The 24,765-nt window shown below is 39.3% G+C and overlaps 1 protein-coding gene across 1 annotated transcript; it reads left to right on the top strand.

Moving 5' to 3' along the window:
• The first annotated feature begins 1,151 nt into the window (after positions 1-1,151).
• LOC139976136 (vigilin-like) lies at positions 1,152-24,123 on the top strand. Its single transcript, XM_071984591.1, has 23 exons — positions 1,152-1,326; positions 2,476-2,720; positions 4,334-4,442; positions 4,833-4,948; positions 5,540-5,749; positions 6,352-6,567; positions 7,709-7,915; positions 8,606-8,713; positions 9,503-9,686; positions 9,866-10,005; positions 10,739-10,843; positions 11,563-11,676; positions 12,006-12,092; positions 13,265-13,396; positions 14,232-14,450; positions 15,396-15,617; positions 16,079-16,297; positions 16,946-17,099; positions 18,046-18,170; positions 18,937-19,176; positions 19,832-20,053; positions 21,235-21,453; positions 22,705-24,123. Exons 2-23 carry the CDS (start codon positions 2,511-2,513, stop codon positions 22,918-22,920), a joined length of 3,774 nt encoding a protein of 1,257 aa, XP_071840692.1. The 5' UTR covers positions 1,152-1,326; positions 2,476-2,510; the 3' UTR covers positions 22,921-24,123.
• Positions 24,124-24,765: the final 642 nt, after the last annotated feature.

The raw sequence follows: 24,765 nt of genomic DNA, 5'->3' as shown, positions 1-24,765 counted from the left end.
AAATAAAGCCTGAAAACGTTTTCGTGACACATTTATTACACCACAAATAACGTTATCAAAACAAAAGACGAAACATTCAGTAACGTTTGGAAAACGTTTTTGTGTTTGCTGGGGTAGCTACTGGCAAATAATTAACATGTGCCCTTCTGATAAAGAGCTGTCTTTTGGATATCTTAAGCCTTTGTTAATTTTAATATTTTATTTTAATTATTTATTTTAAGTGTGTACATGCTATTTTTAAAATGACATCCCATATCTTTTTGTAGCACGTTTAACAACAAACAATCTCAATAAATAGTATTAATAGCATACTAACACATCATATATATTTATGTGATATGGCCGGTGTGTATCGGTCAATAGCATAACGAGTGGTGGTTGTGGAATGAAAAATTAAGTGCCCCTCTGATCTTGTGCCCCCCTCACTTTTTGGAAGCTTCCTACCCCCTGACCTTCTTCATCTGAACCATGAAAACTCAGCCTTCAGTTTCTCAACCGCGTGCTTGTCAACAGCTGTATATCTTGCATGCGCATGAACTTGCTTATCGATCCTTGTAATCATAAGCGAATAAGAGATCACTTCTTAGCTATATTTCATATTAGAGCAGCGGCTCGATCAGGCTTGTCCTCTCTGACACACAGCGACAGTTTTAGACTTGACTCCGCGATCGGACATAGAGATCAATGTAATCTACTTAGCATATGACTCATTCTCGATCCCATTTGTAGACATCATGAGGCTTTTCTACATATGTTTACATCGAACTTTCTCTAGTATACGTCATTGAAATTGCTCATCTCATTACCACCCACCCTTTTCCCTCCCATTTCTGTTCCTTTCCCCGATCTCACATTCCTTAACTCCATTATTGAGGTAAATTGAGGAATAAATCAACGCAAGTGCCTCCAACCCTCTCGCGGTTACCCTTCCTCCTTCACTCACAATCTTTTCCCATCTACTTACACCTTAGGATTCAAGTAGTACCTATGCTATGTTTTGATATGCGGATGAATAAACGCATCTTGTTTGGCGTAAATGTCCATGCGCGATGTTAAACACGTACGTATGTACCACAGAAATTTTTACTACGTAATCGTTGTTGCAATACGTAGCTGCTGCATTGCATTGCTGCTAATATAATAATCCTCGGTTCCAACAGCATTCGTGCGATAGCTTTCGTGGTGCGAGCAACGGGCTCTCAATACAGTACAGGCCATTATCAAATAGGTTTTCGAGAGGAAAACTGAAGAAAATCAGTCAAAGTGGGGAAGGTCAAGAGTAAAAGACTTTCTGGGACGGATTAACCGGAAACAGTATCCAATTTTGTAAGTATTATTTGTTATTATGCAAAGATTATGAATTGAGTTATATCATTATCATCGTTGAGTAGTGTAACATTACTAACGTTACACGTTCCAAAGGCAAAGTGACACGTTGACACTTACGTGTGCCTGTGCACACTGGCCTGCTGTTAGGTTGTGTAATGTGGAAGACCTTTGCATTAGCCTTTCACTTTCGTCTGAAGTTGTGAGTACTTTCAGTGGCAAGAACATACACCGATAATACTGTTCAATAAATATCCTTCATTTTTATGCAAAGCATCTGCTCTTCATTTCTTCATAGATATAGGTAAATGAAATTAGGCCTAAGTTATGACACAATTAGGCCTACTGATACAGTGCTACTGCTACTAGTGCCACCCCTAACTTATGTTGGGCTCACATAACTTTTTTTTATGGAGTATTGGTAGTTGACCAACAAGAACTTTCATGCCAACATGTGTCATTCGATAGTATTGACCATGGGATTTACTCTTGCTAACGATTTTGTCAATTATTTTAATTTCTAGTTCTGGCATATGCTCACAAAATGATTTCTCATATGTGTACTGTTACAGTATTAGAACTTTGCTAAGATGTTAGCTATCTTTGTATTTTTGGAAATCCATCAGATTTTCATTTAATTATAGAATTACTCAAGTGAGATGGTATTTGATCACATTTAGCCACCAAATGCTTTTCATATATATGTATGAGAAGTAATTTACTGGTAATTTTATTCCAAAAGTTTCACTGCCTGTCCTAACATTAGACACTTTCATGACATGTATAGCTGATGACATGGCAAACTTGGAATTTTCAAATTGGAGGTTGGAGTTTGTTGGAGTTGGAATTTCAAATTATGTTCGGAAATCAATCTAAACTCTTTCCACAGTTCGTCCTGCAATCTATATTTAACAGGTTAACAACTATATTATATTGCTAACCGCAGAACTGATATGATTTGTGACATTTTTCACTTATCTTAACCAATTTTGATTTTAAAAACTTTATCATTTGCTTTGGAAATAATTCTTCCTCTCCTAAGTAATGTATCTTATCTTGTCTATATATATATATATATGCCCTGAAGCCTGCTTGCATTCCAATAAGAGACTTGCTTTACAGTCATGCATGTAAATCTATTTGTTACAGTTGGTGCTGTTCGACTTTGAAAACGACCCCCGACCATGAGTATGGAACCACAAGAAACCATGGAAGAACAGGGTGGGAACGTCAGCATGGACCCTTATGAGCCACCGGTGTTGGCTTACGATGAAGTATTTCCACCCCTGGAGCGCCCAGCTGAAGAAATCGCTGCTGGAAAGCCAATCACTGCCATGCCGACAGCTGGCCCAACTTATGCCAAAATGGCAGTCAGGTCTTCCACAATCACTCAGGTTAGTACATGATTTATTCATGAGTGGTGAATTTTTTGTAAGTTGTGAGATTCTTTGTTTAGTGTAAGTTATTGGTATGCGTTCTGAAGATTGTTGTTGTGTTTGTTTGTAAGTTTCTTGCACATAATGTTGCATTGAATGTGTATGGCTGGATAATGACTTGTAAAAGGATGAAGAGCATGCAAAGGTCCACCCTCTCGGACACCAGCATGATATATTGTAATACATACAATCATGGTGTTGTGATGTTCTTCCATCTGATAAGTGAGCCATATTTTGAACCATTGAGAACCATTTTGATCAAAGATGGTATTACCTTGATGTATTTGGCAGTGGTGGAAAAGTGTATATCTAACAAAGATTGTGAGATGCAAAATTTGTGTTAGTAATTAACTCTTCATTTAAGTGTAATCAGGGTTTTCGTTAGTAGCCGGGACCCGGGTCAAATGACCCGCCTACTGCACGTACATGACCCGGGTAACAAAATATATAAAAAATGACGCAAAAAAATCAAGAGGAATAAATACCCACAACCAGGTCAGGTGTGACTGAAACTTCAACGTGAGTTTGTTTTTTGTTTGTGAAAAATAGGACAGAAGAAAGGGGTGATTGGGAGGGGCAATATCATTGACCAAACAGCTGTATATTGCACCATTTGGCTTCTAGAGACTTTTTAAATTCCAATTTTCACCCCCTCCCCTTAGACCCCTCCACCATGTCTGCATACAGACAGTCCCACCTACTTTTCAACTTGACCCACCTACTACATTTCTTAACAAAAAACCTGGTAATGTGTGCACAACAACATGTTACATACAGTGTGCGATATTGCTGGAAATATGTCAGTGTCCATATTTCTGTAGCAGTGTTGAAGATTCTAGAATTTGTCTGTTATAAAATGCTACATTTGGTTACTGTGTATTTAAAAAAGTATTACACATAAATTTTACTTGTATTGCAATTTGCCCAATTTGCAATTCAGGGCTGTATTTAGCAATTTGCAAGATCATTCAACACAGGCATACAAAAGACAGTGCACAGTGCATCCCAGTGCTACAGCAGTGTACAGTGTGTATGTGCTGCTTCAGGTGTTTGTGTACTGTACATGGTGGACTTAGCCCACATTGTTTGTGTAGCAGGCAGTTACTGTTATTTCAACCCCTGGCATGTACACTAAAGGTATACTTTCAGCCCCAATTCGAACCACCAGCAGGGAATGATTTAGTTGTCAACTTTTGTATAGAAGTTTTAAAAAGCTCTGAATTTTGTCTGTTACAATATGCTATGCTATCTGTGTAAAAAAAACCCCCAAAAACCAAACTGCTAAACATCTTTTGACTTTTGATAGTATGCTAGCCTATATGCCAATATATATAGGGTTTTGGTAACTAGGGTGATAGTGTAAGATATGTAAGTATAGTTGCTTGGATCGCTTTACTGGAAGAATTCAAATATGCCAAAAGAATTATTCAATGGGAATTGGAGATTCAGTAGATTTGAGTTACAAGTCATTTTTTAAAATTAATATAAAAGAGTTTTTTTTTAATTTAGTAACTTTTAATATGTTATTAAATTTCATAATAAATTTGATTGGTTGCTCCTCCTCTGCATAGGTGTTCCGTGTGCCTTTAGAGGAGAGGCGGTACAAGGAGATAGATCAAGGATTTGGAGAGAGCAACAGCATGGCCAACCAGATTTGCTATCAAATCCGAATGAGAACAGGTAAGAGGTCCCACGAAGATTGTAATCGTCTTTCTTGAGCGACTGCAGCATGTCAATATTTCCTCTTTTTTTTTAACCTTTTGAGTATGATTGTGTTTGTTTTGGTATATTCATAAAAAATGACAGGGTCACAAATGGCAAAAGCTTTTGACCTAGGTATTCAATAGTGAAGACATTGGCAAAAGTGACTTTTGTAATTTATGGCTTTGGTAATTTGCATTTATGGCTTTTGTTGAGATATATTTTGTGCAATGTTTTTCTCTGGGATTTTTTATGTCATAAAGTTGTATATATCTTTCTTTGTGATGACAAACTTCAAAAGATGCATTGGACACACTGTAAGAGCAATCGAGATGATATGACCGTATTTAATTGAAACATCCTCCACAGGAGCGAGCATTGAGATGAGTTTGGCTAAAGATCAGAGTTTGACCATCGTCATCAATGGGAAACCAGAAGAAGTCATGAAAGCCAAGAGGGATTTGATCAACAAGTTACAGACACAGGTGGGTAGAAGTAGGATAAGGGATTTGGGGGTGGGGTATGTGGGCCGTGGCAGGTGTGTTTGTGTACATATCTTTGGATTTGGTGTATTAGTGTCACAACCAGTGTTAAATACCTCATGACATCGAAACGAATCGGTGTGAATGTACAACACTTTCATATTGCCTTTACCTACTGCCTAGGCCTATTTTGTACGGCACTGGTGAAAAATGACCTTACTATTGCTGTGAATTGAGATTTCCTACTGGTCATGTTGGTACAGGCAATTGCTTTCTTGATTAACATATAGTGGGCAGTGGAACATGGTTATACTCTAGTAGTGATGGTCCCTCTGGCTGCTTTAAGATGTGGAGTAAAACCTGTATCTAATGTAATGTTGTTTGTGGAATAAATTCATTAAAAAAATATGTCTGCTCTCACTTCTTCATAGTGTGATCTTAATGTAGCAGATAACATGTCATCGTCACACCGTGACAGTTAGGTATCAAACCGTGACAATGTGACAGCTCTGTTACATGAAAATAAAAACATTTTTTTAATCCTTAAACTTAATTCTTCTCACTTTCTTTGATTTGCCAAAAAAAAAAAAAAAGGCTAATGTCAAAATCAGCATCCCAAAGGAACACCATCGCTTCATCATCGGAAGGAAAGGCGAGAAACTCAAGGAGCTGGAGCTGACTACTGCCACAAAGATCATCATCCCCAAGCCCGATGATCCGAACCCAGACTTTATCTACATCACTGGGACAAAGGAGGGTATAGACAGGGCCAGCCACGAGATTCACCTCACCTCAGAAGAACAGGTGAGATATATGAAGGGAACTTTGTACCATGGACAGGTTCACTGCTGGAAGGATGGGATGCGAGGTCAATAAGGGGGAAGGGGGGGGGGAAGGAACAGGACTATGTATAGGTCATCCAATAAACTGATATTTGTATGATAATACTAACGTTTTATTATTGATTTTTTATGATTTTTTTTACAAACTGTACATATAGTTTGAGCAAATCTTTAGGGAGGGGGTGACCTGTGGGGGGGGGACACAGGAGCTTCCCTGTGGAAAGGTTCATTTGACGAGAAGATATGTTGTGATTTTCCCTTTGATTTTATTGCAAGACAATTAAAGATGATTTTGCCCACAAAGATTTAAGTGGTGAACATAAAGTAGACACTGTTATGTCATTGGACATTGGGGTGTGAAAGTGCATATTGTGTTCAAATAAGAGACCATACGTTGCTCCTGGGTTCACTGGTATGGAACATAGCATATGGCCAAACCCAATGTAAAAGCCTGTATTTTTTAATAATAATAATAATAAGCAAATATTTATAGAGCGCTTTTTGCAAAGGCCTCAAAGCGCTTTAAGGTACATCAACCATTTTTTTATTTATTTATTTATTTAGGCTAAACGAGCACTGGAGAGACTGTCCATTCCCCACGTGTACCACCCCTTCATCTGTGGCCCAGGCAACCACTACACAAAAGAACTGACTGCGACTACCGGGGCCGCGGTCCACGTCCCCCCTCTCAGTGCCCAGAAGGATGAGATTGTGGTGTCTGGAGAGAAAGATGGTGTCCATGAAGCTTGCCAAAAGATTATGCAAATATATGAAGAAAAGGTATGGAACAGTTGTTTAATTTGTTACATCCAGGGTTCCCCACGTAGCCAGGAAATGGGAAGGTAATCAAGGGAAAAGATAACACCTCCTTTCTAGGTCCTGCGAAAGTTCTTGAACTTTTGAACTGCAGTCTGGAAAAGTGAGGAAAAGCTCTCATTTGAACATGTCTCCTTCACGGATATATCGATGTATCTAGGTTTAAGAATTTTTTAAAATATTTTGAGCAGAAAGAATTAATAATATTTTGCCTAAAGTTCTCAAGTTTGGATAACTTATATTCTCCTGCGGGTTGTACATTTCCGTCCTAGCCTCCATGCAATTTAAAGAAGGCACCAAGTCTAGCCTTAAATTTCAGATCATATGCTGGATATTATTGCCATGCCTAGGCTGAAATAGTGCATGAAATGCAAGCGGAGATATTGCAAGAGTTACAACCAATTTGAACACCTAGTATATGTAGTCTTGAATTAGATCCACATAAGTGATAATGCTTCATAAGAAAACGTTAATTACATGTTTCTACATTATGTTGAAATGGTCTTAAAAAACGACTGTAATTTCATATATTTTGAAAGCATGGGAACTGTACACTGTTCACCAAAATTATCAATCATACTGTAGTTATCTGATACCTCTTCAAGATTAGATCCCTTTCTGGATTATTCTTCCAAGGGAATATTCGTTAGTTACTTTCTTACTTAATTGTAACAACTTTATCGCCTGGCTGCATACTTCTTCTTGACCGTATTGTTTGATTGAAAGCATCTAACAGAGAATATCTTCAAGCTTTCAAACATTTACTTGATGGCTTCAAAACATGACACAGAAATCTCCCCCTCAAGGTGACCTTTGTGGAGTGTAAGGGAAATTGGTTGACAACAAAACTTAAATAGACATGTCATTCATAAGGTCGTGACGCTGAGGCCAGTTTGTGTGAACAAATCTGTCAATTGTTCTCTTCGTGAAGTCTTCATTTTTTTTTTTAAATGAGAGAAATGTATTTATTTCTCTCACATTTCATGGAACCTCTAAATCGACCCTGGGTCCTGAGAACGGTAGCACTGCCCGCATCCCAATCCTTACTCCTCGCCAGGCCCGGTTACGTTTATATTGATTTTGTCAACCACTGTTTGCTCTTCAGAAAACGAGGACCACAACCGTCTCTTTGGAGGTGCGTAAGAACCAGCACAAGTACGTAATTGGGCCGAAGGGCTCAAACATCACAGACATCCTGGAGAAGACCCAAGTTTCCGTGGAGATGCCCTCCTCGAGCAGCCCTTCAGAGACCATCACCCTCAGAGGTGAACAGGACCAGCTAGGCCCAGCAATATCTATGGTCTATGCCAAGGTTGGTTGACTTTACCCAGTTGAAATGTTTGCAAAAGTCTCTGGTCACATTCTTCATGAAGATAATGTGGGGGGTTACAAAAGTACTGGTCTTATGAAGAAGTAGTAAGGTAATGCAAATTTTGTTTGTGCAGAACAAGTCTTTATGGAGAAGCTAACCATTACAAAATTGTTTATTTTTGAAAATGAAATTTTAAGCTGGTTTGATTCTGTAGCAGGGGATGCTTCTTGTGCCACACAGTAGCACCCCCTTTCTTATTGAATGGCCCTATGTACAGGCACATCAACAGCAACAGTTGCAGCTTGATTGGTTTGCACTGTCTTTTGTCAGTAACAGGATTTGTGTCGTTTAGCCGTGGGGCTCAACCGTTCAACCTGCATTTGATGACAAACAACAGGATTTTATTTAGTGTCAATTGTTGAAATTACGAGACTTGGCAATACTAGGATATTTACCACTGAGTTACTAGCAGTAGTAAGTTATTGAAAACTGAGGTATGAACAATATGAGATTGTCTACCACTCACATGCCATTTGATAGCGATAGGGTACAAATAGAATGTACGTCAAAGTTTAAGATGATAATACCACTTTTCATGTTGTTGCATTGTCAACCATTAAACAGCTCCTTCAATATGATGCTTAATATGACCCAGGATGACCCCTTTTTCCCCTGTTCTTCTCTCCCAAGGCAAACAGCATTGTTGTTGACCATGTACAGGCCGAGTCATGGCTGCATCGTTTCATCATCGGCAGAAAGGGCAAGAATATTGACAATATTACACAGAGTTTGTCCAAGGTGAGAAGGTAGTACCTATCTCTGCATGGTACAGTTTGACTTCTTCCAAAGTTCAACGACGTGACGGAGTTATGCTATTTTCCCTAAAATCATGCGTAAAAAAGATTGATACAATTTGTATTTGTAATCTGTATAAATTTGTATATGTAATCTGAGAGTATATTACTGTCTTTCCTAAATAGATTGAAGACTCAGTTGCTTATTTTCTGCACATAATTTGAAGGATGTGGGAGGGGGTTAGGCACAGTTTTAATGAAGCAATTGTCAGGATAGAAAGATGGGGATATGTAGATTAGCTATGGTGTATTGTTTTCCATTGGACAACATTTCCTTAGCACCGTTGAAGTTATCACTTGCAAATGCCGAAGAGGTGTTGTTTAAAAACCTTTAAAATATCAAGTTTAATTTGTCACAAAATTGTCTTTATATGAGTAAATTGTTAACAACTTCTTTAATACGGTGTAAATTTCCTAGTGAGTTAGTGTTTGAGTGGTATCCAGTTGTGTGTTAATAGAACATGACTCGGTTACAGTGAAAAATTCACGGCAAATTGCAGTTCCGACTTTTAAGATGCTAAATTTTGTTGCAATCTTTGAAAAGCATAACCTATCTTTCTCAGATGGAAAGAGAATATACCCAAAGTGCATCATGGAACACAGGATTCCAAATTTTGACAAAGATTTGTGAAGACATTTTTTTTAACAAACTCTTTGAGCCAATTAACTCTCCTGTTTTAATTTTCCCAAGTGTAGTATGGTAACAAACTGTCACATATTTATCTTTCGGTAGGTCCACATTGAATTTGCCGAGGGCAGCGACAAGATAGAACTGGAAGGCCCTCCTGAACAAGTCCAGGAAGCCAAGAAACATTTAGAACAAGTGGTCAGTGAACTGCGGAAGACCCTCTCCTTCGACTCTCTGACCATCAACCCTCGCTTTGTGAAGCACATCATCGGCAAAAGTGGAGCAAATGGTATGTCGCTTCTGAAATTTTGAAGAAAAAAAGGGTCGTTGACATGTACCAATCTATTGATGTATGATCACTTTTGCATTAATGTGACAGTTTTGGCAAATCAGTTTTTTTTCGGTACCATCTAAGAAATTTTTCTTTCTAGTCTAACTTTGTCATCCATCTTTGTTCCCTCCTTGCAGTTAACCGGATCAAGCAGAGCTATGGGGTGTCCATCCGCATCCCTAGCGAGCAAGAGAACAGCGGAGAGATCCGCATAGAAGGGAGCCCAGAGGGTGTCGCTCAAGCCAAGAGTGAGCTCTCAGAGATGGCCCAGAGAATGGTGAGTTACCTCGATGGGTGGGTATAACGTCAGAAAAGCGCTCTGAGACCTATCGCTGGTGTAAAGCGCTATATAAAAATCAAATATATCTGTTTTGTTTTACTTTGTTTGCTCACTTACCTGTCTTCATTCAGCATATGAAGTGAACTGCCTAGCCTTAGACACATTGATAACATGTTAGCACTGTGCCCCCTACTTAAGGGTGTCAATGTTTGGCTCCCTCTTTCTCTCAAATCTACTATTCCTCTTTTCAAGTGTAATTTAGATATGCTGGAATCTTGTTGGGAATTTAAGGCAGCTAAAGGATCACCAATTTTTGAAAGCAAGGTAGATTAGAATGCTTATCTTGAAGAAAGACAGGTAAAGGATTGTCATTTGTAAATCTCCAAGTCATGTTTGGGGTTTTGATGTTTGGGGTGTTAACTGCCTTTGGTTATTTTTTGTGTGAAATTTCAACGGCCCTTACCTCGACTCTTTATATTGTCAAATTTCAATTCGGTTGGGAAAGATGCCATAATTATCCTGCAGAATAGTTGGTTGTTAAGTTCTCGAATGTTCTAACAACAAATGTGAACATTGAACCATTTTTCCTTAAAATTTGTGTCACAGTGACTTGAGACCATTGTCTGTAATGAAACCCTCTACCTAAGAAATGGGAGGTGATATTGTACTTCATTCCGTGAAAGATATGTTGTTTTTGAAAGTGTCTTTAACAAATCTATTTCGTTTACAGGAGAATGAGAAGCAACGTGACATCATGATTGAGTACAGATTCCATCGTCTGATCATCGGACAGGGAGGAGAGAATATCAAAGAGATCAGAGAGAAGTTCAACCAGGTTAGCCTCAGACAATATGTCAAATGATTAGCCCTTTCCTTAGTAGATATGCGAGTTGCTCACCTTAATAGACACTAAAGTTTTTCAACTGTGTGTTTCACTGCTTTTAGTAACAGTACATTAGGTGAAAAACAACCTCGAAATACAGTCTTAGTTGGATAAGTCTTGTTGGTTTCGATGATAATCGTAACCCTATGCATTCATATTTGTGTGTGGTTGTGTGAGTGCGTTTATTGATGCCCAGCTTGTTAACACGATATCTCAAGATGGGAAAGTCAGACAAATTTCATATTTGGTGTGCAGAAGGACCACATTGTGTACAAGAAGCCTTTTGTTTTTGGTGGAGATCAAAGGTCATTTTGGGTCATCAGAGGTCAAATCGTGAAACCCTTGTCAACATGTACACCCTCACTATACATTACGTCAGATTCATGAAGAAAACTGCTCATAAATGTTACATCATCAAAACCACAATGCATTTTTGCATTCTGGTTTGTGCGATACCTGCTAGGTGTGATAAAACTGACATTAAAATTCATGAACTGCTACTAGATTCTAAAAGTTCAGTAAGGACATTTTCAATTTGTCATGAATGAATCTGGTAGCAGAACAATTCTAACAACTAAACAGAGACAGAGTATCATATGAAGAGACATACTGTAAATGTAACGTCGGTGATGTTTGGGAGATCATGTGTTTGCTGTCTGCTTCCGTTACAGGTCCAGATTACCTTCCCGAGCGCCGGGAAGAAGTCCGATGTGGTGGCCCTCAGAGGACCCAAGGGAGATGTGGATAAGTGCTATACCTTCCTGCAGCACATGGCAACCAAACTGGTGAGGCCTCATTGAAGTAACCTTAAGGGTTTCTTTTTTGATGTAATCTGTCTATAAAAGGCACAAAATATGGTTTCATCACATCAAACAAGAGCATAATTTTATTTAGTTTCACAGTTGAGGAAAGTGCTTGTAGAATAAGTGAACAATTACGATCGATGTTGTACTCGGGGGAATCCTAAATTTACATTCCGTGGATAACAGGTCAAAGATTATGAGTTACTTTGAGTTACTATCAGAGAGGTTTGATGGAATACATTTTCTGAAATCGTCAATTTTTGCACAATAGCGGAGCGACCGTTTTCAATGACTTTTTTGTTCCTCTGCAGACTACGGAGAACTACGAGGAACAGATCCCAATCATGAAGCAACTACACAAGAACATCATTGGACGTGGAGGGGCTACAATCAACAAGGTGAGTTACCCTAAACATAGTCGGCTTAGAGCAGAGTATATCTCCGTATTATTTTTGGTGTCATTTTTGGCATTGCCCTTGATGATCAATGCCTCGTTAGCCAAAGAGCTAATTGCGACAAATGTGATTTTCTTGAGATATTCCATATGCTAAAAAGCGCTGTTTCCTTTGGGTGAGCAATTTACTTGAGCAGGTGGCAGTTGTTTGAGATGGAGAAGAAAGCAGCACTCTCTCTCCAGCAGTAACCCCCCCCCCCCCCGCCTCTAAAACTTACTTGGCAGTTAATTAATGTTTTTCATGCCCAAGTCATGTGATGGACAGGTCTATTTCTCATGTCTCCCTGAATCTAGGTATGAATACAATGTCTCTGTGAAAAGAGTACTTTGTGAAGTGATGTGCTTAGCCAGGACAACCTTCATAACTTTCTTGACTTGTTGAAGTTTAAATGACTGAAAACTTCCAATTATATCAAATGTCACAACATTTTAAGGAGTGTTGGGCTGAGGGTCATTAGCAAGTACTATAAATAGGTCTGTCTGTTTTTCTTATTTTCAACAATTTCCTTCTAGCAGGGAAAAGTGTTCTGAAGAGAGGAGATTATTGTTCATCTGGGGGTAGCATTGACTGGGGTTTCATCTTCTAAGTTAGTCAGAAGTTATGTCAGTAAGAAGTTAGTAAGAAGTTAGTAGTAGAAGTTAGAAGTTAGTTAGAAGTAGTAGTTAGAAGTTAGTAAGAAGTTATGACAGCCGACAGTACTAGTTGTATGGGACTGTAAACAGCTCAAGGCAGCCATTTAGCCATAACAGATGCTGTTAGAGTCCATCTTTAGTTCTTATCCAATTTCATTGCTATTGTATCAGTAGGCTAGACTAGAGACCGGTAATTGTGTTTATGACAACAAAGTGTTCATTTTGCTGCCTTTTGTGTTCAACCTTTTGTCGTCGTCGGACAAGTTTGACTGAATTATTTGCCTCAAGAAGAGTTGAAGCGGGTCACTTCATAGTAAGAGTTATTATCAGTGATATTTCCTGACATGAATTGTAGTCATTTACTCAAAAGTTGCCGTATAATATTTATGGGGGTGGGAGTGGGGTTGGGGCAGAGAGGGGTGGTAAATATTTGACATAAACTTGTCTGAGTCACTCGACATTTTTAATTTTCTTCGTCATCAGATCAAGGATGAGACGGACACGAGGATTGAGATCCCGACAGAGAACAGCTCCAGCAACATGATCACAGTCACCGGCCGGAAAGAAAACGTCCAGAAGGCTAAAAGTAAAATTCTGGCCATCCAGGACGAACTGGTAGGTTTCACATTTTTTTTTCTCTGTTGTTTCTCAACAGGGAACTTTATGTCTCAAAATTGTGAAAGTCTTGTGTTTGGATAGATGCGTTCAATTCTCACATTTCCTTCTCTGTGCTTTTGTGTTAATAATTTGAAGCGGAGATAGCGATTGCTTATTTTTAGTTGGAACAGGAAGTGTTGTGTCAATTGAGTTTGTTTTGATTTCTCAAACTTAGCCTAGACCTGCGACACTTTTAATAAGAGTTAGGTAAATACTATGTTAAGTAGGGGCATGTCTGTTTGTTTTTCTTGTTCCATTACTCATTTTATGTCTGCTAGTTTGTACCTTTGATGGGCGTGGGGGAAAAACCGTTCCCGTAGTTTTCAACTGAATCTGGTGAGAAAGAAAATATGGTGATGTTATTTTTACTAATGAATGTGTCACCAGTTTCTCAAATGAAACCCATTGTGTCTGGTGCAAATCTTAACCAGGCCTAAGAAGAAGTATTTGTTGATTACACAGTTAGGCTGTTAAGTATACATGGGTATCATAACCTTCAGAAAAAGGTGTCACTAGGCAGGTTCTCATTTAACTCTACACGAGGTATACAAAAGATTGACATTATCAGAAACCGAACGTGTACATTCCGGTCACAGAGATTTAGCTAAGGAATTGAGTAGGTTCTTTTGTTCCAAAACACTGCTACTGATGTGTGTCTCTTTGTGTATGGTATTGGCCAATTTTGCAGAGGGTGCTTTTGCTAGGCTATGCCAAATTAATTCCCTGCCACATTTCTAAGAGGTACGACAACGATAGTATTTTGTGGCTTAACCTCCCATGCATCCTCTTGCAGGCCAATATTGTCGAAGAGGAAGTCAACATCCCCTCCAAACATCACCAATCCATCATCGGACCCAAGGGTACCCTCATCAAGTCGATCGTGGAGGAGTGCGGCGGTGTCATGATTCATTTTCCTCCAGGGAAGGACAACGCGGACAAGGTCCGAATCCGTGGGGTCAAGGAAGAGGTCGACAAGGCCAAGAAACAACTCTTAGACCTGGCTAGCCAAAGGGTAAGTTGTTTTTTATTTATCGGTAACTCTGTGAGTTTTACAGTCTAATGTACGAGAGTTTTGAAGGAGAAAACCAACAGGCCAAATTTTCGTCTGGCCTGTGTGTCGCACAACGGTCATGTACACAACACTTTGTGTACACAGCATACAATACCTTTATGCAGAATGTGGACAATGACACTACTCGTGTTAGTATTGTGCACATGGGTGCTACACATGCCTAGTATTGAGCACATGTATTGTTGTACATGTTGTTGGACACACCCAACAGAAGTGCCCATTTAGTGTTGGGCACCTTAGTAAATGACACAAAAGTTAAATGCAGAATACTTTCATTCGTACGACCCCTTTATTTTTTAACACTTAACACCATGCACAATACCAGATGTGTTCAATACTGTTATGTTAATATTGTTTAACGGTTAAGTGCACCAGAAGTAAGTGGTTCATTTACTTAGGTGTCCAAAACTAAATGGGCACTTCTGTTGGGTCTGTGCAACAACATGTACAACAATACATGTGCTCAATTCTAGGCACGTGTAGCACCCATGTGCACAATACTAACTCTGTTTAATAGTTAAGTGCACCAGAATTAAGTGTCATTTACTAAGGTGCCCAATGCTAAATGGGCACTGCTGTTGGGTTTGTCCAACAATGTGTACAACAATACATGTGCTTAAGGACAAAAAGGATTTTCACAACACTGACAGTACATAAGCCACTAGTTGCATGGGATAACATATTGTAGACAAAGGATTTCTCCAAGGTGTACCACTATGTAATTCTTGGAAATAAGTTGGTGTTTACATTGTACATATTTCTCAACTTCCAAGTTTTTGTGAATTTTCTTGAGAGTGAAACAGTCCGCGTACAAACCGTCATCATTATCATACCTGCATTTTTTGGTGTGAACATTTTCTTTTGCTACTTGTTTCTACGATACAGGAGGAAGCTAGTTACTCTGAGGAAATACACTGCAACCCTGAGTATCACAGGTTCCTGATTGGCCGAGGGGGTGCGAACATACGCAAGGTACGCGAGGAGACTCGCGCCAGGATCGTGTTCCCATCCGCCAGGGATGACGACCAAACACTCATAACCGTCATAGGGACCAAAACTGCAGTGAATGAAGCCAAAGTTAAATTAGAAGCTCTCATTAAGGAACTGGTAAGGAATTTTGTGATTGGTTGGCAGGTGTGTGAGACAGGGTTGGGGAGGGGAGGAGGGATGGGGGCGGGTGTAGGTGAAGGGGTGAGTGTTAGTAATGGTGTAGTGAACCATTGCAGAAATCCAAATGCTTTAAACAGTGCCATGAGCAGATGGGGATTGAGTGTTCTAAGGGTCAATGGGCAGATGGGTTATGATTTATCATTCTAGCTGAGTAAAACATGTTGCAAAATGGCTGTTAATATTTCAGCAAAATCATCAGAATAATCATTGTTTGTTATAATAAGTCAATCGTACATAATATCCAAGCATAAATAACATCAGATCACATTGGAACACTTCATGATCAGTGGTAAATGGACATTTTCCATGATGTTCTTATAGCACCTACTTTTGCAGTCATGTTTTCTAAACCCCTCCCCACTCCCCCTCCTCACATTTTTCTTTCTTCCACTCCCCAGGATAACGTGACAGAGATTCAGATGAACGTGGACCCAAAGTACCATCGCCACTTTGTTGCTCGAAGAGGTCAGGTGCTCCGAGAGATCGGAGACGAGTACGGCGGTGTCACCATCAGCTTTCCAAGGAACGGCAGCGACAGCTCGGTGGTCACCATCAAGGGCGCCAAGAACTGTGTGGACGGTGCAAAGCAGAGAATTGAGGCCATCGTTGAAGATCTGGTCAGTCCGTTGTTCTATCGCGAGGATTTATTTCACAGAGATTTTTAAGATCCAACCATTTTATGATGGTTAAGCTTATTGATGTAGTGATATCGATGATTAGCAACCATCAACTGAGCAAAATCTTCCTCCTCCTCCTCCTCCTGCTCCGAGTGCAAACATTTTGATGTTGACCCTTGTGGAAGTGCCACCTCCAGATATGATTACAAGGCACAACCCCTAGTGTTTTGATGGTTTAACAGTTTCATTCATTAAATTACTGTGTTTTCTTTGATCATGGTGCCAAAATGTTTTTGCCTAAATCGTAATTTTGCACATAATTGGTTTCGGTAAAAAAAAATTCCCTTTAACTAGGGAAAAACCCACAGAGAGAAGCAAGGGAAAGCTAAATATGTTAACTCCACCCCATTGGAGGAGGGAGAATGGAAATCACACATGGTGGACCTCTTACAAATTTTTTCTATTCTTTCTTTGAATGACAGAAATGGAAATGTTTGGGAGATTAATATCTAATAACATTATTGTAATATTATTCTACTTCAGATGATAACAGACCTTTTAAAGCAAGCTGAGATGACTTTTTGACTAGCTTGTATAGACACTATACTGGACAGGAAAACAATCTTGTGTTCCTTTCTTATATTTCAGGAGCAGCAAGTGACCATCCCTTGCATCATCCCGCAGAAGCACCATCGATCCCTCATGGGGCCAAAGGGGGTGAAGGTACAGAATATCACTTCCCAGTTTGATGTGGCGATTAAGTTTCCCGAGCGTCCACAGCAGGCCAGCCCCACCTCGCCAGGTGAGAAAGTTTGTAAAAAAAGCTTGAACAGACATGTTAAGCTATGATTCATGTCAAGTCATAATTAAGCAGCATCCTAGGCACCTTTGCATGCCTTGAATAAAACAACAGCATATCACATCTTTGGAACTGCATAGTGTCAGCAGTTTTAAAAGTTTACGGGGGTATAACATAACATATAAATTCTTGATATGACTGTATGATATTGTACCGGTGCTGTGGCTGAGTGGATAAAGGCTATGGCATTTGAAGCAATTAGGCTTAGCAATCGGAAGCTTCCGGATTCGATCCCAGGCCGGTTGGTTTTCATCCAAGAGTAATGAGGTTAAATTGTTCTGATATCGCATAGCAAAATATGAAATGTTTGAATTGCTATGCATATGCTAATTTTCATAGTAGCATTCATTACACAAAACTCTGTAATTTCCCTATTTCTTGAGGAACCCAAATTCCCCAAACCTCCAAAGTTGCCATGCCAAACATGAACACTATATTGTTCCTTGAGCAATTGATAGCTTAGTCCACCACCATTTTGATTGCAGATTTACTAAGGCAAAACATTGCTTTCACATAAGATCCAGAGGGGCGAGTTGTAAACTGGTGAGGCTTATTATAAGCTGATTATCTCTGGTTGGTAAAGTTGGAAGTATTTCAAATAGTTGCTATGGTAACAATGCACTAGTCACATTTGAGTTGTCTTTGTGGGAAGTGGGATATGGTTTGTCGTAGTCGAAGGCAACCCACTGCTTTGGTTGGGCTTTTACCTCGTCTTCACCTAATGTATGGTGAAGCATTCAATTAAAACCTCAACTTCTGCTTACTTTTGACTTAGTTATTTGTTTTCTCTGTTTTACCTACTTTTGGTGTATTCTGGTATTTTTCATGAACTAGTTTAACATTTTATGTGTGTTTATGAATTTTTTTCTTCAATCTTAAACCTGTTCAGAACCTACCCTGGTGAATGGTGACGCTGAGATTGCCAACGGGGATGACCACAAGCCAAAGGCCTCTGACACCATCAACATCACCGGTAAACGGGAGAACTGCGAGGGAGCCAAAGCCGCCCTTGAGGTACGTTTTAAGACACAAGGGTTGTTTTGTTTTTTTGGTATCAATATAGAGCATTTATATAGATTACACAAGATTTATATCCGGTAACAAAATGTGACTGAGGTATACACGATTGAATCAGAATCATGGAATTGCAAAATGTATGAAAATCATTTCAAAATGAATTATGCATCAGAATCATTTAGAATGAAAACATGCAAATCACCGGAATCGTGGAAATTTGCAAGTTCGTCTGGGTAAACCATCATTTTGGAAATATGGAAATATGCAAATTAATGGAACCAAGGAATGAATATGCAAATTGTTACAATGACAGTATTGTCTAGAGGAGGATAAATTGAAATGACCTTTTTCGTTATCTTACATTAAAAGTAATGAAATCACAACCTCAAAAGCCAGACAATTTCCCAGTGCTAATACCACAATATACTGTTCTCTCATACCATGCTTAGAAGCACGTAAACTGACAGTATGAACAGTTGCTACCCATTTTTCGGATAGTAAACAGAATATTCATGCTGTCAGTGTACAAGTGCTCTGAAGAAGTATGATACGAAAGTATGGTTTATTACCAAAAATTGTCCCAAATTTGGTGTCGCAGTACCATTGACTATAAATGAATATCAGTACCATTATAGTAGTTTATCAATAAATATTGGATATTTGGTATATACTGTGGGTATGTAATAGTCACAACCTTCTCAATTGAAAAAAAAACCCAAACAGACCAAAAAACAAAAATTCTTCGATCTTCCTTGGTTCACAGGAAATGGTGCCCATTACCAAGGAGGTGTCTATACCGTTCGACTATCACCGATTCATCATCGGTAAGAAGGGTGACGGCATCAGGCAACTGATGACAACTCATGACGTCAACATCGCCATACCTCCAGCGGACCAACAGTCGGACACGGTGACCGTGGTCGGCACGGCGACCTGTGTGGACGGCGCAGTCGCTGCGCTCATGGAGAAAGTAAAGGAGCTGGACAGTGAGCAAGAGGACAAGGTAATTTCTCTCAAATGTTAATAAGTGAAGAGAGCCTACTTTATTGGCATTGCTAAAGTACTTATTCTTGCAAGAGGACAAGGTAATTTCTCTCAAATGTCAATAACCGAAGAGGGCGTGCTTTATTGGCATTGCTAAAGTACTTATTCTTGCAAGAGGACAAGGTAATTTCTCTCAAATGTCAATAACCGAAGAGGGCGTGCTTTATTGGCATTGCTAAAGTACTTATTCTTGCAAGAGGACAGGGTAATTTCTCAGGAATGCCAATAACCGAAGAGGGCGTTCTTTATCTTTATTGGTATTGCTAAAGTACTTATTCTTGCAAGAGGACAAGGTAATTTCTCTCGAATGTCAATAACCGAAAAGGGCGTGCTCTTTTGGCATTGCTAAAGTACTTATCCTTGCAAGAGGACAAGGTAATTTCTCTTGAATGTCAATAACCAAAGAGGGCGTGCTCTATTGGCATTGCTAAAGTGCTTATTCTTGTCGACTCTCACTTAACTTATTGTAAGTCGTAAAGCTCTCAGTCCAAGCGAGACCTAGATGTAAGTCATAAAGCATAGTTTTCTACATATTTGATATTTTTTTGCTGAAAGCAAACCAAACTGCCGTATAGTTATTCGTCTCTTCATGTCTTTGTCTTTCGTCCCTGTAGAAACTGAGAAGCTTTACCGTTGAGCTCAGCGTGGATCCCAAATACCATCCCAAGATTATCGGTCGCAAGGGGACCATCATCACCAAGATCAGAACGGACTACGATGTGAACATCCAGTTCCCGGATCGTTCCAGCGAGACACACGACAAGATAATCATCCAGGGTTACGAAGACAAGGCTGAAGGGGCCAAGGCTGCCATAGAGAAGCTTGTATCTGACCTGGTGAGTACTCTACCTAATTACTACTTGGTCATTGCACATTGGTAAGCTGTCTGAGCTGTCTCAATGCTTTCCGGTTCCACCGATTTACCGATATGCCGACCAAATTACATATGGTCTCGGCGTCTCATGCTGTTGTCCCCCACTGCCATTGCAAAACAGGGTTGAAATTAGGGATTGCGAGAGGCTGGGCAACTTTTCCTTTTGGATCGGAGTTTCATTGGAAAACGAAGGGCACAACAGCAACTTTTTACAAGAAGGGCACCGTGGCCATTGTAGGAAAAATGCGAAAAGGTAACAAGGCATTTTTTCCAATGTGAGAGATACGATGTCCAGAAATTGCTGAGGAACAGGGATGATTCAAGAGCTCTTTTGAACAACCGTGCATCTAGATCCCTACAACCATGCACCTGGATCCCTACAACACTGGGCCTGGATCTCTACAACCGTGTGCCTAGATCCTTACAACTATGCGTCTAGATCCCGACAACTATGCGTCTAGATCCCGACAACCGTGCGCCTGGATCCCTACAACCGTGGGCATAGATCCTTACCACCGTGCGCCTAGATCCCTACAACCATGCAACTAGATCCCTACAACCGTGTGCCTAGATCCCTACAACACTGGGCCTGGATCTCTACAACCGTGGGCATAGATCCTTACCACCATGCGCCTAGATCCCTACAACCATGCATCTACATCCCTTCAACCATGAATCAGTTACCTTTCCATTAGCTGATTTAAAACTGTTTCCTTGCTGTAGTTATTGCTGTAGTTGCAGACAATTGTTGATCCGCAATTTTGTTTGATATTTAAGTTTAATGATCAACCCAAGTGTGAGGGTAGCTACTGCAACATGATTAAATGGGCATGGCTTTCGTTGCCATCGGTAACGGATAATGTTTATATAGCATTAGTGGTAGGTGCAAAGACTGCAATATGATGATCATTGAACCATTAAGGCATTATATGTGTAGTAATGATCACACCTTTTGGATGGTGAAAATGTTTTCATGTGGAAGAAAACCCTGAAGTCAGATTTTCATTCTACCATTCACGTTAGAGATTAAAAATCGACCTTTCCGATCCCCAATAACTATTATAATTAGGATAAAATTCAAACCTCAATCATAAAAGGCAGATAAGTAATATAAAAGTGTCTTCTTTTTTTTATGTCTTTTAGGAAAAGCAGATTGAAATTACTGTGAAGATAGACAGCCGAGTTCACAGTCGTCTGATCGGAGGGAGGGGCAAAACCATCCGTAAGATCATGGAGGATTTTAAGGTGGACATCCGATTCCCCCGCCAAGAAGAGTCCGACCCCAACCTCATAGTCATCCAGGGTTTGGAGGAAGACTGCTACGAATGTAAAGACCATCTCTTGAACTTGGAGGAAGAATATGTGAGTAAAAGATTGATTTGGAATTTAATCAGACACAAAGTAAGGGGTTATGGGTACAAGATGTCAAATTATTGATCAGAATAAATAGGAGAAAAATTGTTTGAATCCAGGCCGAAATATGGAGTCTGAATAATCACTTTGAAACAGTAGAGGCGGAAATGTTGATCAGAATAATTTGCAAGAAAAAAAATTAAATGAGTAGATCCCAGTTTATTGATTAGAATAAACGGAGACAAATTTTGTGAAGAGAGGTCAAAGAATTGATTAGAAGGAATTGGGAGAAGAATCTGTGAGAAGTGGAGTTGTAGCCAGGACGAGTTTTGGTGGGCGGAGAAACCAGCAGGTGTCCTGAGCTGCATCCATGGTACCCACCCACCAGTCAAAGATTTTAAAATGGGCAACATATTTTAAAGGGTGCGAAGACTGGCGCACAAAGAAACGTCTCATGCCGTTAATCTGACCTAGTTTCGAATGAGGTGTAACAGAAGTGTTAGACACCACCATCGATCCCAGAAAATACACACACAGCTTGCTACCGTCGGTAATAAGACACTAGTGTACAGTCAATACATACAGCTACGGTCAATAGCCATAACACAGTGTACATAGCGGCGATGGACATCTCAGGTCAAGGTAAAAGATAACAAGGTATCACGTTTCATTACTGTCTGCATTTTGTAGCGACAAGAAGAAAACATCACATGTAAGCAACGGAAAGTTAACTTTTTCAGAGCGCGGCACACGGTTTGGGGCGAGTCTTTAATGCCTTTAAGACCAATACTGGAATCCCTGATTCTTGTACGTTTCATTATCAGAACAGTTTGATGACTCGAGTGGCTAAGTAATTCTTGTCTGTCACTGCAATGAACAGGTGGACCGATGGCTCCACTTATTTCCGTTAGTCTGGCCGGTGCAGCGATTTCTCTTAATGAAACCAAGAAAATGTTTCCACCGGTCATGGACGTAAAAATAGTGAGAAGAATATCTGGAGGGGGGGGGGGGAGTATGACCTCAAAATATTGATTTAAAGTTGACCAAAGAAGGAGGAAGGTGGGCATAGATGCAAACGAATGAGGTTAGAATAGACTGGATAATTATCATGGTGGTAGACGTTCAAAAGGTTTGATAATGAACAGGTGGAAGAATATGAGATAAAAGTTCCCAAGTGTTTGATTAAATTTTAATTGTACGAAGTCAAATGAGAGGAAAGTGTTTCATGAAACTCTCTCTTCCTTTTTTTGTGTTTTTCAGTTGCAAGATGCCATGGAACAGGAGCACATGAAGCAGTACATGAAGCCCCCCAGCAGGAAAGAGCCATCACAATCGACCCCTGCTGCTGGCTTCTACGTCAGGGATGCTCCCTGGAATAAAGCCCCCGACCCAACCAACACCACAGACTTCCCAAGTATCGGCGCATCCAAGAGCCTACCCAGCAAGCCACCACCGTCCTGGGGACCAAAACGTTAAAAGGTCACCACCAGGTGACCCTCTCCTTGTAGCAGAAAATACCAAGATCTCCTGTGTTATGTTTTTTTTTTTTTTTTGAGTTGAAAGATTATTCAGTATTCAGGTACAGGTTATCAATGCAGTGACCTGTTTTCTTTGTGGGAAAAAAGACAATATAGCGTGCAAAGGATTACGAAATTATGGATCACCAATAGCAACCAAGTCAATATGATCAAGTTTGATGTTGCTTGTATTGAGTAGGAAACAGTGGGGATCATAAATTTGAGAGACTGCTGAATTGAGCGTCAGCTCTGTCCACAGGGTTTGCTGCGGTTGTACACTTTAAGTATCGATATGTTCCACAGTAGCGGTATATTGACATCTCAACCCAAGGCATCCAGAAATGTCCTAGAAATAAAATATTTCATCTGCCTGCCTTTGTGGGGGGGACCCTGTGGACATATGATCAAAAATGACAATATTAATTTATTCTTTATCTATCTAGACTATATTAGGGACAAGAGAGATTGGGCAAATGACCAGGGATGAAACAGGGATCCTTACCTTAAAAACAATTTCATCAGAAACGATTAAAAGTACCACAACAGCAAACCCCCCCATAGATGACTATCAGAAACATACTGCCATGAAAAATTTGCTCAAAATTGGGCGACAAGGTTGATGTGCCCTTGCGACTGGATTTTGTTTTTTTTCTCTTTAAGTCACGCTTTAGTCAATGCCTAATGCTGCCCAAAAGTTGAAATGTTTTTTCTGCCATGACCAAATCCTTTTTGAGAGTGGTGGGTCTTGTGCTAAAGTTTTCAACTGTTTTACTTTTTTTTCGACTCGACAGTATGTTGGTTTCTTCCTTTAATTCTTCTGCTTTTATGTTTTTTCGTCTTATTTCTTCTTGAACGGGACAAATTGATCGACTTGCTTCAACTTCAGAACCTCCCGAGGCATTTCTTCCATCCTTTTCCTGCTGTTTTCATTTTCACTTCTCAAAAAAAAAAAAAAAAATGCTGATAGATAAATAATTTTATTAGTTGCTCATTACATATGAAGAAAACGTTTTAGGAATTGGCTCATCCAGATTTTTGAAAGATTTTGAAGGAGGTGTTAAAGTACAGTATGCAAGCAAACATAGCAAGAATAATGTAGGTTGTGTAAATTGGCGTTAACCTTTTTTTTTTTTTTTAAATATAATATTTTAAATTCTCCTAACTCTCAAAGGCATGGACAGAATGCCAAAAAAAGAAAAAAAAAATTAATTGAGGAAGATGTCACTAAAAAATTGTATCAAAGAGTTTAAAAGAAAATTGTAAGAAGTAGTTTGTTATTTTAGTTAATTGCTTCCTGACTGTTGAAATTTTCCTTTCCTATATTTCTTTCGACTTTTAGCTCTCATAAAAAAAAATATCTTTGGTTTTCAGTAAAGAATTTGACGAAAGTGATTTTTGAATCTCGTTAACAGTTTAACAGAAGAGAAACCATCGTAAGTGGTATCAAAAAATTGAAGATTATGGCATTCCACTGTATCTGCCAATTAAGAAGTTTAGAATACCATGTTTAAAACAAGTAGTTCTTGTGTTCATTTTATGTTTAACAATTTTAATTTTTTCTTTCTTTGAAATTGGTTACAAATTATGAAAAACAAAAGTGCTGAAAGTGAGAGACAGCTCAAATTTAACTTTTCCTTTATCTTGTTTTTCCTTCATTATAACATTGCTCAATCATAACCATTTGTAAAATTGGTAAAAATGTACTTTTAATAAGTAGTTCTTCCCACTTATATATGCTATATGTGCATATAATTTAAAGAAAAAAATTGTTCGTGCAACAATTGTGGGTTAAAAATTGTTAAAT

Source organism: Apostichopus japonicus, chromosome 11 (assembly GCF_037975245.1).
Source record: "Apostichopus japonicus isolate 1M-3 chromosome 11, ASM3797524v1, whole genome shotgun sequence".
In the NCBI taxonomy this organism is placed as follows: Eukaryota; Metazoa; Echinodermata; class Holothuroidea; order Aspidochirotida; family Stichopodidae; genus Apostichopus; species Apostichopus japonicus.
The sequence above is the reverse complement of the archived record's forward strand: the minus strand, read 5'-3'. Positions and strand labels throughout refer to the sequence as shown.